The sequence below is a fragment of the Sinocyclocheilus rhinocerous genome, unplaced genomic scaffold, assembly GCF_001515625.1.
Source record: "Sinocyclocheilus rhinocerous isolate Xijiao unplaced genomic scaffold, SAMN03320098_v1.1 scaffold95, whole genome shotgun sequence".
Lineage (NCBI taxonomy): Eukaryota > Metazoa > Chordata > Actinopteri > Cypriniformes > Cyprinidae > Sinocyclocheilus > Sinocyclocheilus rhinocerous.
Window position 1 is genome coordinate 1,049,509 of NW_015662004.1, and position 19,756 is coordinate 1,069,264.

General features: G+C 35.6%; 2 protein-coding genes across 8 annotated transcripts in view; both read right to left on the reverse strand.

Moving 5' to 3' along the window:
- LOC107727264 (neuron-specific protein family member 2-like) overlaps positions 1 to 3,769 on the reverse strand; it is a 29,227-nt gene extending 25,458 nt beyond the window's left edge. Inside the window, exons 1-2 of the mRNA XM_016537073.1 lie at positions 3,531 to 3,769; positions 2,766 to 2,924 (exon numbers count right to left, since the gene is read on the reverse strand). Coding sequence (XP_016392559.1) covers positions 2,766 to 2,894 — 129 coding nt within the window. The 5' untranslated portion in view covers positions 2,895 to 2,924; positions 3,531 to 3,769. The remainder of the gene's footprint in view (positions 1 to 2,765; positions 2,925 to 3,530) is intronic.
- Positions 3,770 to 8,475: 4,706 nt separating this feature from the next.
- Positions 8,476 to 19,756, reverse strand: part of LOC107727263 (cytoplasmic polyadenylation element-binding protein 4-like) — a 28,821-nt gene continuing 17,540 nt past the window's right edge. For 2 of the 7 annotated variants that reach the window (XM_016537069.1, XM_016537070.1), the window contains exons 4-11: positions 19,052 to 19,102; positions 16,643 to 16,666; positions 15,239 to 15,409; positions 15,016 to 15,105; positions 14,083 to 14,201; positions 13,767 to 13,881; positions 13,170 to 13,351; positions 12,063 to 12,421 (exon numbers count right to left, since the gene is read on the reverse strand). In XM_016537069.1, coding sequence (XP_016392555.1) covers positions 12,194 to 12,421; positions 13,170 to 13,351; positions 13,767 to 13,881; positions 14,083 to 14,201; positions 15,016 to 15,105; positions 15,239 to 15,409; positions 16,643 to 16,666; positions 19,052 to 19,102 — 980 coding nt within the window. In that variant the 3' untranslated portion in view covers positions 12,063 to 12,193. Of the gene's footprint in view, positions 10,075 to 10,199; positions 10,274 to 10,294; positions 10,833 to 12,062; positions 12,422 to 13,169; positions 13,352 to 13,766; positions 13,882 to 14,082; positions 14,202 to 15,015; positions 15,106 to 15,238; positions 15,410 to 16,642; positions 16,667 to 19,051; positions 19,103 to 19,756 lie in introns of those variants that run through there. The other 5 variants (XR_001638338.1, XM_016537067.1, XM_016537068.1 and 2 more) reach the window with 5 other exon arrangements.

Sequence of the window (19,756 nt, forward strand, 5' to 3'; positions counted from 1 at the left end):
AAACATACTTGAAATACAAACTGATTATCAAAAATTGGTTTCAAACCACATGAGTATGTGGTTTAGATAGGATTTAAATGAGTTCAAATTTCAAGCGGATTTGAGTTGGATATGCCAAAAAAAATTTTTTCCCAATCCTGTCATTCAAATTAAATTCCAACTAATGAACTGAGAGGGAGCAAATTTGAGACTCAAATTTTGCCCAACCCTCTCTGAAGGTGAGATGCGTGATGACAGATGGAGGAGTGACACCTCTAGATGATTACGTCTCAGTGTTGACCTCGGTTCTTGCCACCTTGATTTCTACAAACCCTGAGATCAATTCTAGTGCCCTGTAGACCACTGAATGAAGCTCAACCACTTGTCATGAACTCTGCAATTACTGCTTATCTGTCTCCTTCTCAAACCCTCTGACATTTCATTTCCCCCCTGAATAACCATCTTGTCTGTTTCCATTTCTCTCTCCTTTTAAATGAGGCACTCTGGTATCGCTGGAATTTTAATTCCATTTCTGCACTCACCCAGAATGCAACTTCTGCCTCCAGGCAAGGTTGCTCATTGTCTTTTTTGCTGCTGATTCAAGCCATGGATAGTGTCAACATCAGGGTCTACTGTGGATCGGACTGGATTTTTCCTCTCCAATATAAGTGTTGTACTGATATGCTGATATGAAAACCTACTTGATTATAAAATGCTTTGAATAATGATGAGATTGTGATGACATGCAGCTTGTTATTTGCATGCAATTAGCATAAGATGAATTTGGTAGTCTGATGATAATGGAATGGTTTCGAGATTCTGGAAGACAACCTGGCCAAATGTTTCCATATGTAAGTCCCCTTGAGAAAGTTTTAAAAGCTGAAAAAAATTTAAAAGAGCATCTGCAGTGGTCCCAAAACTAAACGCATCCTTGCAACATTATGTCTGAAATATAAAAAAATCCATTTTTTTGTTCTTCAGCAATGGTGTCAAAATAACTGACAAAAACTCATTATTGTATCCATGTAATGAATTTACACACCTCATTACAGTAAATAAACTAAAGCTTGTTCTTAACTTGGCTCATGTATAATAAATAATGCTAAGACAGCTTTCAAATAATTTGCAGTCATTACTGCCTGATTGCTATCTGCAGACCTCTAGAGAAAGATAATGATTTCATGCAGGGCTGATCCTTGTCCTGCTTAAAGATTTTAGTGTCAGCATGAAAAATTATTGGTTTTTACATTGTCCAAGTTGGTCAAGGTGACAGAACTGCATCAAGTGCATGCATTACAGCAACTTCAGATGCTAAAAATAACTCTAATTTGCTTTCGACCTTCCAATCAATTTTTTTTTTTTTTTTTACTTTTGATTCTTACAATCTCAGAAGTATTATGTTGGTCATTTAAGTACCACGTTGGCTTCAGCATTATTAATTCAATTATAATATACATATATATATTCTTATCATTAGGTTTATCAACAGCCTTTGCATCTGTATACTCCTGCACTACTGACTGACATTATACAGGAAGCTATGATTAGTGATTTTCTTTTCAAAATATAATTGGGCGTATTTGATTGAACAAATGCTTTCAAATAATTTGTACAGGACAAATTCGGTCATCTTTCCGACTGAGGCTCAGGGCTATTATTCTATTAAATTACTCTTCTCTTTCATCTTATTTATAAGAAAATTTCATAATTACAACCTCATTATTGTTAATTAAATAATACCTATATTAAAGTATTATGTCATGTAAGCAGGGCGGGATCATTGTCCTGTAAGGCCTTACAGAGCACACATCTGATAAACATTAACTGACCTTATCCAAGATCTCTTCAGCAACCATTGGATATATGGTCGTCTAAGAAAAAAAATAATAAAACCAGTATTTTTTGCTTTTATCCTCTTCATATAGTAATTCTTGCCTACCAAAAAACGAAGCTGTAAAATAATATAAATATTATATTTACAACATGTTTTCATTACACAAATATACATAAAACCACAATTTTGCCTGTTTACTAATGCATAGTCTCTAAGAGTCATCTAGCTTTCACAAAAGAAGAAAAAATGCTCACCCGGTGACATAGACATGTTAATAATCCAACACATCCTCTTCAGCTCTGAGCTGGCATTAAACAGAGGATGCAGCCTCCATATGACATCTGAGATAAAAGATAAACTGCCATTTCTCTTTGTCATGCAGGCTAATAAAGCCTTAGAGTCCCAAAGGACTGGGGAGGGGGGTGGACGTGGGGAGAGGGGGGTTGCATGCTCCTTAAAATATGACGATGTTCGCTTTAGTGACTGGCTTGTGCACAGGTTTGGGCAGAGTGACAGGCCACTTCAGTTAGCAGGTGCAAAGAATGATTGCGCCTTCCTCCGCAGAATCCCAAAATGAGGGCTAAAGCACCACTCACAGAAAGTGTCACAGCTCACACCCTAAGGCACACTGGTTGGCAACCCAACCTTAAAAGCCGAGGAATGTACCGACATGTTTGGGGGAAACATTGAAAGCTTATAATATTAAATAAATACAAGCACTCATAAATAAAATTGTTGTAAATGTATTTACATACTCAAAATATAAAATCAAAGGATAGTGTAATAAAAAAAAACAGCCTAACAATTTAACACACAGGGTTAATACATCATTATGCTTTCTAGGCACTAGTACCGTTTGAAAATGACAATAGGTGAAGGTTATATTTTTCTGACCTGACAAGAGGCATGGTAATGTCCTGTTATATAAGATCTGAAGAACAATGTTCCTTACCTTGTCTGGGGCTTGGTACTGAAGATTAGTAACATCCAAGGGCGTGATGAGCGGGACGTTCTGAAAGCCATCCTCCACGCTAACAGCTTTTGCTCCTTTGTCTTGTAGATTACTCCCCAGTTTAACCATCTTTTAAGGATTATTTCACTTTTCACCAGCCTATAAACGAAGAGGATTTTATAAACAGTTTTAAAATATTCCAGCCTGGCTCCAAGTCAAATATCGACCACCTTTAATAATAAAACAAAAAATATATACACCTCTGGCACATCAATAAACCATGGAAAGCCACATCACACCTTATTAATAAAACAAAAAATATATACACCTCTGGCACATCAATAAACCATGGAAAGCCACATCACACATTATTAATAAAAGCATTTGGTAAACACCCCACGCGTATACACCTCTGGCACATCAATAAACCATGGAAAGCCACATCACACATTATTAATAAAAGCATTTGGTAAACACCCCACGCGTGTCTGTCTGATGTCAACCCGAACGCGAATGCTTGAAAATACACAAACGCTGCGCTTGTAAATACAAGTAAAGGATTGTGCACTGATCTTTAAGATGAAAGAGAAAAAACGCTGCACCGTTTAACTATATTGCCTAAAATCCAGGTGCCGAAACATCAGCCACAGAGCAAATAAAGCATCCGCGCCCCTTTTAGGGCTGGTTTACCAGTCACAACAATTTATCTCCCACCCAAACACAACAGGCGCCAGATGAAAAGATGTTTTTTAAACACGTACTCACCGAACGCGGTCAACTTTCACGCTTTAAACGGCCTCAAAGACAGTTTAAATTCGGCTTGTTGATGAGGGCAGGTGGAGAGTCGAGATGGAGATGCTGTGTGTGTGTGTGTGTGTGTGTGTGTGTGTGCGTGGCGCTGATGCGAGAGATGCAGATACTGGCGGCCTCACGCAGCATCCAAACCCTCACTTACACTCAAACCACTAGGGGGGATCTAAAAGAAACCCTACATTTGTTTTGCCCGACCCTTACAAACCCTGAAGCTCAATACCTACCCACGCCAGCTGACTTGTTTGCCATCTAGTGAAAAACTGAGAGAAGTGCAGTAGCATTTTCATTTAGGGTATATCAACATTTTATTTGCCAAATAAAGCAGTATGACAAGAACAGTCTTTAGAACAGGCTATAGTTAGCCTATAGTTCCGGTTCTAAATTTTGAACATGTCTGTAAGCAGCTAAGAAACTTGTTAATTCGCCACGTTGCTAATCTTTAATCTAATTAATGGATATACTAACTAATAGATTTAAATTTAATCTATGTTAAATTAGGCCTAAATGGAACATTTTATCATTGTGAATTTTTGTTTTATATAGCTAAACAATAATGACCATTACAGTGATTTTACCAAGGGTTAGGGAGTTAGACAGCTTTTTGTGGATTATTGATTTTACCAAGAAGTATTTTCTTAAAAAAAAAAAGCAACATCATTGCGATAAAAGACGCTTTTGATATTGGAGCATTGATTACTATTCGTAGGCTATAACCACAGTTTTGCCACATACCATGGTTAAACAGTGGTTCCAAACTTTTTGCAGCGTGCACCCCTTTCTAGTGTTTGACACCTGTCAAGCACCCCCACCACCTTCCTCCGGTTAAACACCCTACAGGGTGATATGGCTGCCGGACAAGGGTTAATAAATACAAATATTCACTGTATACACGCTTGCCGGACAAGGGCTAATAAATACAAATATTCACTGTATACACGCTTGACAACTTTTTCTGCTCACTACCCACTGTGGCTACTGGCTAGTGGTTATCCAAATTACTCAGTGAATCAGCATTTTCATTGGCCACAATTTTGTTGTTGGGAAATTACATTTTATATGACTATGAAGTTACTGCATACTACATTTATTTAAATAGATTTCCAGGTAATTTTTTGCCTATATAAATGACATTTCTCCCTAACCTTAATAAATGCCTGCACCATCTTTCATATCAAATTCCTACATTGTATTAGTAATTTCACTTAAAATAATAAGACACTGTAGGTCTTTTACCAAGCAAATGAAATCAGTAGGGGTGTCCCCGACTAAGGATTTTCATAGTCGAATCGGAATTTTCAAATCTTGCCGATATTCGACTGTCGAATCATATGTTTTGGGGGCAGGGCCAAATACATTACCAAGAGTCAAGTCAGACATTCGACAGTCATAATTACTGAGGTTAACACACAGGGAAAATGTGTAACAGATGCCTCGCAGATACAAACTGGGTAAATAATGTATTATGTTTTGATTAAAAGATAGTTAACATTAAACGTCAGCGAAACCCTAAGAATTCACAAAATTTTTTACAATAGTGTCCTCATTATAACGTTATGTATATGACAGTAGTTATTAATGTTCTGCATTTCTGTTTTGAGCTGCGCGCGCTGAAGATGACCAACATTCTGACGCAGATGACGCATTTACTACCACGCTGTTTAGGAAAGTCAAAGAAATGTCTAAAGTCATCTAAGACTCTGGGCCAAAAGCAGCTGCATGAATGTGAACTTTTGACAAAAAAAATTAAACCATCAACAAAAACACTGACTGCATATAGGCCTACCCCTCCATGTTTACAAACACAACACCCTTAGAGGTCATTTCCAGTCAATGATTTCACAGAATTTACCGGTATTTTGAAATTTATGTGTGAATGGTGCTTTACCGGAAAAAACGATGGAATGTCGTTGCCTGTGAATTTTTGTATGTACTGGTAAAGTCGTTCCGGTAATTTTACGGCAATTTAGGCTATTGTATTACTGTGTGAAAGGGGCTAATGTCAAGGTTGTATATTAGAAAACAAAAATGTTTGATATAAATAAGAAAGAATATTACTTGCAATATTACTGGCCTGCATGTTGGCACACAGATCATCAAAATCACCCCTAGGTGCTGGTGTATCAAAACCATGATTAATTTGTGGTAAACTATTGTAACCATGTTTTGTTGTTGTTGTTGTTTTGTTTTTTCATTTGTAGTAAAACCATGGTTACTTTTTGTAAGGTATATAAGGATTATATTCTTTATTATTATTATTATGGGGGAAGGGAGTGGAGGTATGTGACAATACCATTACGAAAAAAGACACCAATGCTAAATAAATAATTGTGCGCCAACAAAGCAACATTACCAAATGTTTTTTTGGAATACTAACGGATAGCTTACTACAAGGGGTTTCAGTACTTTTTAAAGTAATTTGCTTATATACCCTGTCAATTTAATCTCCAGCCACGAGAGGGCGTGAAGTATTATATTTATGATGCCTGCCACTGAACGAATAAATGATACATTTGGTCATGCATAGCACTGAAGGCACCCATCTCGATTTAAGGAGGATGGGGTGTAACACACCAACATTCATTTTACACACGTTTTTACACACTACACAAACACACTATCACTATAAGAAGTGCACTTAACTGTATTGAATGTCCTTGTAGTGTAAATCTAATGTTTTTAAGTGTACTTCAAATTATATGTATATATCACATTTAAAGTGTATAATTGCAACTTCATCATTACAAATGTGTAATTACAAATACATTGAAGTACATGACATTCAAGTTTCAACTGAAATTATATATATTTTAATTGACCATAAATGCTTGACAGTAGGTTAACCACATTTCAAAGACAAAGTAGTGAAATTATGTACATGGGGCAAAGGTCGAAAAAGGGTTTAAGCATAAAAACAATAAGTGTAATACTGCTTTAAATTGTTGCTGTTTTCCCAAAAAATATTTTAAAAGTTTTCTGTTTAATTTAATTGAAATTTTGTTTTTGTTTTTCCGAGCAAAAAAATAAATATCATACATTTTTCCATGATTTACAGAAGACACCCAACTAAAATGTCATTCAGTGTAATAATCTTGTCAGGCATATTTACAACAAAAAAATAAATTTATGACATATTAAAAGACTAATTACTTAAACCCCAAATACTAATTAATTGTAATTTTACATTTTTAAAATTTGCCACTATCCTAGGTTTTGCCCATTTGTCAGTAAGAATTTTGTACTCATTTAAAACACAATAAAATGTAATATGCTCCCTTATTCTTTTATATATTTGAATATGTACAAGTCAGAATAAGCATGTTGTTTGAATTTTTACATAAGTGGACATCTTAACGTCTTTGACCCACATATAAAGAAGTGGGTTGGAGAAAAAAAAACACTCTTAAGTTCAGCTAATTGCATTTAATATAAATGTAAACTAATACATTTTCATTTAAATGCAGATGACATGCAATTAAGTGTCCAAAACCACTTAATTACATTCAGAAGCTATCTTCATCAAAATGTTATTTCCATTTTCTTTTTAAAAGTATGCTGATGTGTGCTTCTTTGGGATGCCAGCAAAAATATGCAGGCTTAATCATGTAATTCCTGCTAAAGGGTGTGGCATTGATGTCACACGTCATGCACAGCTTCAACTGATAATCACTCTGTTTTATCATCCAAATGAGTTCTGTGATTGAAACCTCTCACCAGTGAACCACCGTGATCTACATTTCCTGTCCCACAGTCTCATGGGAAATAAATAATTAGACTGTGACCTGACTACACACTAGCCTAGTAGCCGGGATAACTTCTTTACGTTTACAGACGTGACGTAATGACGTAATTTCCCGCGAAAACCTACCCGCACCACTCAAATTAGAAAACATTATTGTAAACTAACCGTTGTGAATCGGGCTAAAGTAAGGCGATATTTTTGGCTGGCTGGCAATGTACTTGCTCAAATATTGATTTCGGATAATTTTTAACCAAAAAAAGTTAAGGACTGCAGGTTTAAATATGGTTTATGTGAATATGAACAGAAGTGTTAAGAAAATGGATTTACATCAAAACGACTTAGACAAAGAAATATAATCCAAAGACCAGATAAAGTGCTTACAAGATCAAGTAACCAAGAACTACATTTCCAATAGAAGCATTCAGAGACAGCTGGTGGTGCCACTGAGAACAATAAATCAGAACATAAAACCTAATGATGTAAAAACTAAATAAATAGCTTCTGATGTATTTAGAACTACACCCGGTTTTCTAAGGCAATATACATTGATAAAATGTGTATTTAAAAAAAAAAAATTTAAATGTAAAAGTGTGGCAGACATCTGGCTGAAAATCCAGAGGTTGGATTACACTGCAGAATTCACACTGGTCATTATGATTCATTTGAGCTGTGGACCACAGAAAAAAAATCAAGTGAATTCAGAGTAGCATCTGCCAGAATCTACAAGCGAGAGAATATCTAGAGTCTTTTAATCACTGATAATGCACTTAATGCAAGAAATACATTCAGAGACAGCTGGTGGTGCCACCGAGAACAATAAATCAGAACATAAAACCTAATGATGTAAAAACAAAATAAATAGCTTCTGATGTATTTAGAACTACACCCGGTTTTCTAAAGCAATATACATTGATAAAATGTGTATTTAAAAAAAAAAAAATTTTATGTAAAAGTGTGGCAGACATCTGGCTGAAAATCCAGAGGTTGGATTACACTGCAGAATTCACACTGGTCATTATGATTCATTTGAGCTGTGGACCACAGAAAAAAAATCAAGTGAATTCAGAGTAGCATCTGCCAGAATCTACAAGCGGGAGAATATTTAGAGTCTTTTAATCACTAATAATGCACTTAATGCAAGAAATACAAGAGTCAGCGTCTTGTCACAGTTAAGTTTTATTCATTCAACATTTCACATTACAAATATTTAAAAATTATGCATATTGTTATAAATAGTTGGCTGCAAACAATTAAATAACATTAGATTTTTCTTTTTGTTTCACTAGCACTTACAGACCAACTCCTAGAATATGGACATTTCGTATAACATAACTTAATTAGAAAGAAAAATACAAAAATAGGAACTTATAAAGTGAAATGACAATAAAAATTAAGGTGATATCTTAAGTAAAAAAATGCTATTAATAAATACAACAACCTTCCCATACACAGTTAAAAACTATTGAAATTTTGCCATTAAGTAACATCGTTAACAGACAGATATTTAAATATTTATTTTCCTTCAGAAAATGTGAACCATATATTGTGGAGCACAATATAGCAATTAGTAAAAACTAGACACTTTAACATATTAAAAGCTTCACCTCAAAAATATAACAAAAATCTGATCAAAATTATAAAAATTAATTATACATTCCAATTAAAAATATACCAATAAACAGCTAAATACATTGTTGACCTAATAATTACAATGCAATCAATCACAGTAGCTTGAAATAAACAAAATAAGCAAATGAGCACAAAACCTTTAATGTTTTAAAAATAACTTCAATTATTTATATTAGTACAAATAGTTTGATTTCTTTTCTTTTTTTACAAACACCAGCATGAAAAGGATTACAATAACAGTAGAAAATGACTGTGAAAAACATATTAACATCTTCTTTAAATGTCGGCAATTAAAAATGGCATTAAAGAATTACATTGCAAAGAGTCTTTATCTGGAAAAAGTTCAAAAAAAGTATTGCACATAACAACTCCAAGTTAACTTGCAACATTTACCACATTCAAGTCTTAAGTTCCCCTTCCTCTAAACGGGTTTTCATTTACTTCAAACAGACAGTGGGGATGAAGTTCTCAAGTCTTTTCTAAAGAAGATGCTTTCGTCCTGCACTGCAAATTCATCCAATGACATTTAGAGTTCTCTTTTTTTTTTTACGCTTGTGTGTGTGTATAATCCTATTGATACTGGATTATGGGGAAGGCATAGAAGAATAACATGGGAAGGGTGCAGGGTGTGGGGTGGCCTTAAACGAAGGTTTAGAAACATCTGGTGCACAACCACAACAATTATTTTCAATAGCTAATTCATGTACGTTTTTTTTTTTTTTTTCTCATCATGCATGCTAAGGATTACAATAGGAACTAGTTGGCAGTTCAAGAATATATATTTTCAAATGTTAAAATATCTAAACATCAAACATCCATTCTTTTGATACGAGGATCAGCCTAAACATGAACCAGATTTAGCATTCTCCTTATATTAGAAGTTTATATTCCAGCTATGGAGAGGAAACCAAAAAGACAAGGTTATCTTTTAGCCATTTTGCGCAATATTAATATGAACGACAACGTGTTCTTACCATGCTGCTGTCAGATCATTTCCGAATCTAGGGCTGCCATTAAAATCTAGTGTACAAGAGCCAAGACCTTAAGCAATACACTTTGATCTCTCCACTGCAGATTTGTCGAGTCAACACAAGCAAGTGCGTGCTTAGTTGTAAAGAGTCCTCAGCACTGAAATGTATAAAAAGCATAATTGAAAATAATATATATTAAATTCACGCAACTTTTTTTTTTCTCTCTTAAAATGAAAATTTCCATATATGCAGATCTCTCAGTAACAAAAGTACAAAAGCTACCTTTCACAATGTGAAAAATTGAGGTATTGCAAAAAGGAGTTTTTCCATTTTTGTGAAAAATGTGCCTAAAATGACTGTTGAAAAAAAAAAAAAAAAATTATTTAGAAAAGTAGTGCATAATAAATGTTTATATGTGCATGTCAAAATAATTTAGCTAGAAAACACTGTACCAAAAATCAGCAGGCCATGTATAAAATAATCTCTTTTTTTGTTGTTTTTGCCATCTCATTAACAGCAAATTCTTCAAAAAGTGTTTAACTTCAATAACGTTCAACCACCACACCCACCAGCTCAAGCCGACACGAGGATAAATTTCTCACTAGTGTATCAAGTCTTAATTGATCACTAACTCCCTGACTTTTGCGCTTTAAATGCCGTAAATCTACCGAATTGGATATCCTGATGCCTGGCGTAAACTCCTCAACAATACCCGACCGCCGAACTACATGCGTCTCTTTCGGTTGACCTTTGGAAAGCGGAAAAGTGGTTTTCACTAGTGTTACTAGGACTTGTAACTGCATGCTGATCGATTCAAGGCCAATCTTTGGTTTGCTGGAGCCCATCTGGTCTTTATATTGAACGGGATGAGGACTGGGTCGGGTTGGGGCCAGAAATAATCAGGCAAAATGAAATCTGCAGGGCAAAAGAAAGGAAACGTTCATGGATTCGCTAGATACTACACAGCCATCTTTGGTTCCCTAATGTCTGAAAGTAAAACCTCTTATGTTTCAGGTGAGCGTTGGGGCAAGGGGCCGAGCGAGTGGAGAGATGCATGGACTACCTTCAGTTATGCTTCACACTCAGGCTGAGCGGGCACGGCTGCTGCAGGACAGGAGGTACATTGTTCGATCGTTCTTCCTCCCTTCTAAGTAGCGTTCACTGCGGTTCTGCTTGTACGTATACCTTTTCAGGCTTATGGGCTTCGGGGGGCTGGGGAAAGGCTTAGGAGACACATATTGCGAGTCAAAAATTAAAACTAAAAAAGGCTTGCCGCTAACAGCCTGAGAGAACGACGGCTGCTTCTTGCTAAGCTGGACCAGAAAGGAAATCAAGTTTCTTGCATTTGAACCAGCTTGCAGGCAGACTACTGCAACTTTAACAACATACATTCCCCACTAGGATGCTGAATCTCGAATTCAAATCGCTGAATCTCGAATTCAAATCAGGAAGTGACAGAGCAGATTTTCTCAATGTGCCGTTTGCTGATGTCATTTCCTTTTTCTATGGTCCTGGGGGAAAGGGTGAGACCAGCTTGATTTTTTTTTTATATATATATACACTATATATATATTCGACTTAAACTAGCAGCTAAGCTTGAGGTATTAGTTTTCTTGCATGTCACAATGGAGATCAAATCCAGACTGTTGTGGAATCAGTTGTTGTCATCAAGAAACATTGAAGATTAGCATGGTCTTAAAGTACAAAGTAAAGTAAAAACAGAGCGTCGAGAGAATTCACTTCTGTTCTCAAATCCCAAGCTTTGGTTAACAACTGAGATCTTAGACCACACATCTGCACTATGGGTAGCGAAGAAATAAGTACACTCTTCCCGCACTTTTTCTTTTCACGTTTGCTCCTTCGCCTTTTCGATTAAATTTAAAATAGGACGTAATACTTCCAATCGCAATGTTAACAAAAAGCCAATTCTAAAGTCATGCAGATACTTACTGACAAATTATACTAATACTCAATATATTCACATCTCTGTGCACTTGAAAATGAAATATAATGGAGTTATAAAAAAATAGAGAGATGGATTAGACATTTTCTTTTTCTTCCTGAATCTTTTTTTGGATACACATCCATTTTTTTTAATATATATATATATATTAAATGACAAATTAAAATCATATTTTTTGTCTGTCTTTTTTAAATTAAACTAAAAAGGAACCAGCAACAGAAAAGTGCATTTATTTAGATGATGATTTTGCGACTCCTCCTAGCCTGCTCTCCCCCTCCTCTCTTTCTCTCTGTCTTCTCCTGGCCTACCAGCTTTAGTTCCAGCGGAAGGAGATGTGGCGAGGTCTGTCGCCGCCTTCCTTGACCAGAGGCTTGTGGAACTCCCGGCCGGCACGTGAGTGGATGGCCGCCCAGCAGTATTCACAGTAATACTGGAGACAGGTCACGTTAGCGCAGAAGAAAGGAGCGAACTTGCCTCCGCAGCGAGTGCCCTGACATTCATCGCACAGCTGGTCATCCAAGACGTATGGCTTCACTTCCACCTGGGCCGAGAAAGATCAGCAGACTGTTACGTGTGTGTTTTTTGCATTATTTTGACATTATTTTTTTATGAGTATGAATTTTATAAGTTGTCAGTAATTCCTATTATTCGCAATATGAACTGTCTTGACAGTTATAAAGTAAAACAGCAAATATATTATATTTAATATTTTAAAATTAAAATTAAATTAAATGAGTTTTTCTAGTGAGTTTTTCCCCCTATTTGCCTCTTTTTGTCCTATTGCTTTGTTCTGTATTGTTTGGGTAAATCTTTTTGATTGAACAATCATATATTTTGATTTGTAATATCTGAAAAACAAAGATATTGCTAAAAATGGCAATACAGCAAATACTAACACAATGTATAAATACTTCACCATAGACAGACAGACAGACAGACAGATAGATGGATAGATGGATAGATAGATAGACAGATAGATAGATAGATAGATATGAGAATTAGGGGAAAACATTGTCATGAAAATAACACCAAAATGCAAAATATAGCTTATTTTTGTGTCAATATGACATGTGCTTGACAGGTTTCATGGGATTTTACCATTGAGAACCATAACCTGAACATTTTGGCCTACAAAACCCCATCTTTCTTGTTTTTTATAAGTCCTGCATTAAAAAAGCATTTAAATTGTAACCGAAGCTGTGCAAAACATGCAGTTGTTCATCAACAAAAAACATGTTGTAATGTCACAACTAGGGTTAGAGCATAGTTTTGTGGAAGTCAGCACTGACCCGTTTATCGATTTCTCCATGCTGCAGTTGTACAAAACGAGCACTGATAGCAGCAATGTAGCTCTGCTGATTAGAGAAGGCGACCCGCCCTGCTCCCTTGGGGTACTTCAGCTCTGGGTCTGTGTCGATGCCTGCGTAGCACACGCCACCATACAGCCTGTCCATGATCATCGCCAGCTCCACTGTCAGAAAGACAACATATTTAATGCTTAAAAGTTTAAAAACATACAAATTAGACTGCATCATTCTTTCTACCCCTTTCATACTAAAATAAAATGGCAACTTTCAATATATTTTAGAAGTTTTGCCTTGAAAAGCTACTTTGAAAATAGTCTGTAAAGCTACAAACTATTAGCAAGCTACAGTTTCACTGCTCTTCCGATCAAGCAGCTATACTACAAGCTGTTAACAGAAAGTTACTCAAAGAGCAGTGCTTCTTAATATGTTACAACAAAGTTACTTATTGGTCTCCTAATAACTACTCTTTAAGGTACAATAAAAAGATGTTTTGCCAGCAAGGAAGATTCCATCCTCTGTGATTAGGGGAGCCACTAAAATAGTAGCACAGAAACTAAAAAAAAAAAAAAACCTCCATACCTGCACGAAGTGGGCGTGGCACCCCACCCACAAATATGGTTTTCCTCGGGTCCAGGGGCTGTGATCCATCCATCACAAAATCACTATCATTAAGATTCCAAGGGCGAATCTGGACCTGTTACAAAACCACACGTCAACAATAAATGAAAAAATAATCCACAACAGAGTTTTCAAATTCACTGACAAATAAAACAATAGCAGGTCTTCACAGAACAAATAAGGACAAACTAATGCTTAATTTGAAAATGCAGCTGTTTAAGACAAAAAAAGAAATTCACTATAAAAACTGAGGTGCAGTATTGTAATTCATCCTTACAGGTTTGTCTTTAATGGTGGGGCTGGAAACACATAAATAGAGCTTTCCGTCCTCCTCGATGCAGGCATCGATAAGGGCTTGAACAGAGCTCTCATCTTGAAACAAGAGGAAAGCGTAACCTTTGGAAAAGAGAATTTTAGAGTTAGTAAGCAGTGGGAATGGCAGAAGTACTACATTTTACATTAAAATAATAAATAGAAAATGCACATCATTACCAAAACAACTCCTGTCTTTAAACCTAATCGGCAGTACCAACTTTAAGGGATAGTTCTCCCAAAAATGAAAGTTCTTTAAATCATTTGCTCACCCTTAAAGTCATTCCAAACCCACAACACTTCCATTCATCTTCAAAACACAAATAAAAATGTATTTAATGAAACGTAAGAGATTTACGTCCCATTGAAAGTCCATTCCACCAAAACTTTCAAGCTTCAAAAAGTTCACAAAGACATCACAAAACTATGAAAAAACATATGAAGTGAGCGGTTCAATCCAAGTCTACTGAAGAGCCAGAGATTGTTTTATATGCTGAACAAATTTAATTTAGGCTTTTATTTACATCTAATTCATTCACTGTTCAAGCATAACCGATATAAAGTGATGGTGTCTCATCAGAAGACTTCACCGGTCGATACATATGGAGTATTTTTACAAGTGGAACGGACATCAAAATGAGAGAAAAATCTCTCAGGTTTCCTTCTTCACTTGGTTTTTTTTTTTGAAGATGAACAAAAGTCTTATTGGTTTGGAATGATATGAGGGTGAATAAATGATGACGGAATTGTCATTTTTGGGTGAACTATCCCTTTAATTGAGTACTCAAGTGTTGTCATGGTGATCAAGCCAGCCACAATTAAAATATTAGTATGTGCCTATTATGAAAATTACTGTTTAAAAATGTCCTTCAACTAATACTCTAAACTCTTAGCTCACCTTTCGGGGGGAAGTATGACTTGCTCTCTGCTTTGTGAGGCCAGTCCACAAACAGGTGCCCGAAGCGGCGAAAACTAGCTGTTATCTCATCTAGGCAAGATAATATTTCAGATAAGAGTAAGTAGCTATCGTGGAAACAGTTCCAAAGCCAACAATGAACCTTGAAACCTGGTTTTGTTTTTATAAGCAGCAGTGCAGAGGTCACCCTAAATGTGTGTAATACCTTCGTCTATATCAGGGGGGAGGCCACCCACAAAGACTTTGCGAGAATAGCGCTCCACCCTCTCTCCGTTCTGGTGAGGGAAGCAGTGGGAGGAACCAAGGCCAGGCAGGCTCTGATCGCCTCTCTCCTCGTCTGCGAAGCCATCTTCCATCGGGAACAGGGATGAGTGTCCTGAAGAAGGGGGAGAAGGCAGGAATTATTATCTGTGCCTTTCTCAGTGTTTAAGCTACATTCCTACACCACAGAGTGAAATCAATTACACTGACGGATTTTTCAGAGCCCAAGAAATACTAAGACAGACAATTGCATTATCTTGGGTTGTGCAATTTTGAAAGCATAGGGATTTCTGAATTACGACTTCTGTGGTATAAAACAAATTATAGCCCACAGTTTTGGTCCAATGATAAAGCAGGTCATATTTATATTCTATACAGAGAGTTGTGTTAAACGCTCAAATGTTCGGGTTTTTGAAAGAAATCTCTTATGCTCACCAAGGCTGCATGTATTTGATCAAAAAATTCAGTAAAAACTGTAATGTGAAAAATGACTACAATTTAAAGTAACTTTTCTATTTTAATACTGTTAATGTTTTAATGTTATTTATTCAAATTGATTCAATTGATTGATTCAAATCTGAATTTTCAGCATCATTACTCTAGTCTTCAGTGTCACATTATCCTTCAGAAATCATTCTAATATGCTGATTTTTGTGCTCTAAAAACATTTCTGATTATTATTCAATGCTGAAAACAGCCGGGCTGCTTAATATTTTTGTGAAAACTGACGTTTTGTGGGGTTTAATGGGGTTTTAGGCACTCTCCTTCGCATCTGGGCCTATAAAACTAATTTCTACAATTAGGTTATATAAGAGAATATTTTGTCAAAATATCCGTTAATGTAAGTGTTAATGTCCAGCACATGGCCATGTAGCTCCGCACTAAAGCTTCAGTAATAACATAGGGCGAGGACTGGCGGATATAGTATTAGTTCTCTGGCTCAAGCCACTCCAGCAAATTTCCTCCTGACGTGACAGAACACAGGCCTGAGCTGCTTTACAAGACTTTATGTAAGGGAGTTAGTCACAACTGTGGCCTGGGTGTGTGTGTGTGTGTGTGTGTGTGTGTGTGTATGTGTGTGTGTGTGTGTATGGTTGCCCTAACCACAGATAAGCCCCAATCAAATTCACTCTTCACCAAAAATAAAAAAAATTAAAATCTCTGGAGTACAGCAGGAAAGAGGCACACAATCGATACACAAATGGAAATGAAGGCTGCTTGAGTACATGCAAACAATTAACAATGCCCCAAAACATATCATGCAGATGCTGGATTATTCTACCCATCATTATGATAGTTTGAAAGTCTTTCATTTTTCTCATTTGGATTTGTTAGAAGTTTTCTTTACCTCGTCGCCTCCCATAATTCCTTGCTGCATGTAAAATAAGACGATCACAAGTAAAGTAACACATCCCCAATGAAAATGTGAATTCTCTGACTTAACTATATAAATGAATAGTGGAACTAAGCTTTTTCTGCCAAACCTGACTGCAATTTTACATTTTAAACAAATGTGTTGAAAGTATGTGGCATTTCAGAGCCGTATGATTATAATTAAAATCTTGCAAGAAGTCAATTACCTGGGTTTGTCGACCAAGTGCTCAAACAATTTTAACAAGGCTCAAACTAAACTGTGCAACTAAACTGAGTTTCTTGGCTCATCGACTCAGAGAAGATTGTCAGAATGTATTTTAATTATTTTCTTGTGTGATTCAACCTACCTGTCCAAACGTGTTTTAATTCTGAGCACATTCATTAACAACCCTTGCCGATTATCAAATGTCTACTCACTGGAAACATGATACCTCACAAACTATACAAACTAAATATATTTTTCACTGCTATAATGATAAAAAGTAATCATTAGCATGTGTAATAGTATTTCTGATTTAAACACAAGGAGGAAAAAAATGCTGCTAAATTTGGCGAATGAAACCGTTCAAGCTATCCGTTTAAATTAAACAAAACTCAGTGTGGCATTTTATGTTTCTGTAGAAATACCCTATTTTGAAGATAAAAAGTGCTGTTTATTACTATATAATATACACGTTATATTGGTACATGAAAATAAGATAATATTTAAACAATATTCAACCTTTAGTTTCATTAAGAGAAAAAGAAAGCTTGGAAAACATGCCTTGATTATTTATTTACATTTTATCTGCATTTTACTTCATACATTAAACAATTCAAGTCATAAGGGTAGGGCTGCACGATTATGACAAAAATCATAATTGTCGATTATTCCCTTGAAATTGTAATTACAATTATCACAATTTACATTGAATGATGTTTATACCATTGTTTGATGCAACTGCATGCCGCATTTTTATATGAAAATAAACAAGCTGAAAACACTCTAACTGAAAAAACTTGTCTATAGTATTAAGCCTCAGATGTCAAATATACATCGGATTGGTTTCTTCTTTAAATTATAAAAAAAGTAAAAATATGAATGGTATTATAATGTCATACTAAAACTAAAATTAAAATAATGGGAAAAACCCTTAAGATAAGTTTTTCAGACCGATGAGTTTTGTAAAAATCGACGCGTTTCAGAAAGGCGGGGCATAGAGGAGAAACAATAATGTACAGTATGTGGAAAATAATGTGTTTTTTTTTTACCTTAAACCGCATAAACACATTTCATTACACCAAATACACAAAATAATGTTCTTTTTAGCAACATCATATGACCCCTTTAAGATAACATGTAGAAAGAAAAAAATGCATCTTAAGCACGCAGAATAACATAAGTGGACTTTGAACGATTAAATTGCCGCTTTGAACGATTACGTAATTGTGGCATTCATAATTGTAATCGCGATTAGAAATTCGAGTGTGCAGCCCTACATAAGGTTAAATTTTTTGAAATTGAGATTTATACATAAGAATAAATAAAGAATAAATAAGCTTTCCATTGATGTATGGTTTGTTAGGATAGGACAATATTTGGCCGAGATACAACTATTTGAAAATCTGGAATCTGAGGGTACAAAAAAATCTAAATACTGAGAAAAATCGACTTTAAAGTTGTCCAAATGAAGTTCTTAGCAATGCATATTACTAATCAAAAATTAAGTTTTGATATATTTATGGTAGGAAATTTACAAAATATCTTCATTGAACATGATCTTTACTTCATATCCTAATGATTTTTGGCATAAAAGAAAAATCGATAGTTTTGACCAATACAATGTTTTTTTGGCTATTGCTAAAAATGACTTAAGTGACTTAAGACTGGTTTTGTGGTCCAGGGTCACATATTACAAAAAATAAATAAATAATTCTCAAGATATCAGTTATCATCAGGGCTAAAAATAATAGCAAAATATTTTAATATATATATTTTTAGCTAGCCCTATTTGAGTAAGTGAACATGTTCTTACTTTTCAAACCACTGAATGATTTGAAACAAGCTATGAAAACAGGGCCAGTTTTATTTCATCACCCTTTGACTCAGAATCTGTTTTTTTTTTGTTACAACAGTACAAGATTATACCTATATGATGACATAACTAAACATTAACTTTACTAATATCCTACATTTCTCTTAATTTGATAGATTTATATGTTTGCTTTACCTCATGTTTCAAATCCATTTAAACAGAATGTTACAGCTAAAAGGAACCAGTGAGACAAAGTGCCCCAAAAGTTCATCTTACTGACTATTTCAACACATAGATTGTTGGGCCTGTTCAGCCACCCTTCTGCTTGAGCCACTAGCACATTAAACCAATAAAATGCATGCGCGTACCATTTATGGGCAAGGGGCTGTCTCCTCCTGTATGGGTGAATCCGAGGCGACCTTTGAAAGAGGATGGTATAAATCAGCTGGATGGTTGGAACGACATACAGCAGATTTGTATCCACACATGGTTTGTGTTAATACACATTACAGCAACAGGTCTCTAGTTTTCAAGATTATGCAGCCACTTAAATGTACACTGTATGTTCAGTTTTCTAGATGACAAATTACAGAATCACTCAATAAAGAAGCCAAAAAAAGTCAACAACTGTCATATACTAATAAACAGATTGATTTAAGTCTACAATCCACATCACAGTTCCTGGATCATTTCAAAAATGCCACATGGTTCAGTGAGGGAGTCAGTTGTGAACTCAGTAACGACTCACTGATGGAAGGAGTCTGATTCAAATCTCTAACTCACGAGCAGGTTTGAGGTTGTTTGATATCGGCTGGTTCACAATAGTCATTTGTTCATGGACATGGCCATCAAGACTTGCGCTGTGTTCACTGTTGTGTGTTAAAGGGTCATATGATGCGATTTCAAGCTTTCCTTTCTCTTTGGAGTGTTACAAAGCTGTTCGTGAATAGATAAGATCCCTAAAGTTGCAAAGACTGAAACCCAAAGAGATATTCTTTATAAAAGTTAAGACTTGTCCATGCCCTCCTAAAACGCCTAGTTTAAACACGCCCCCACATGTCTACGTCACTATG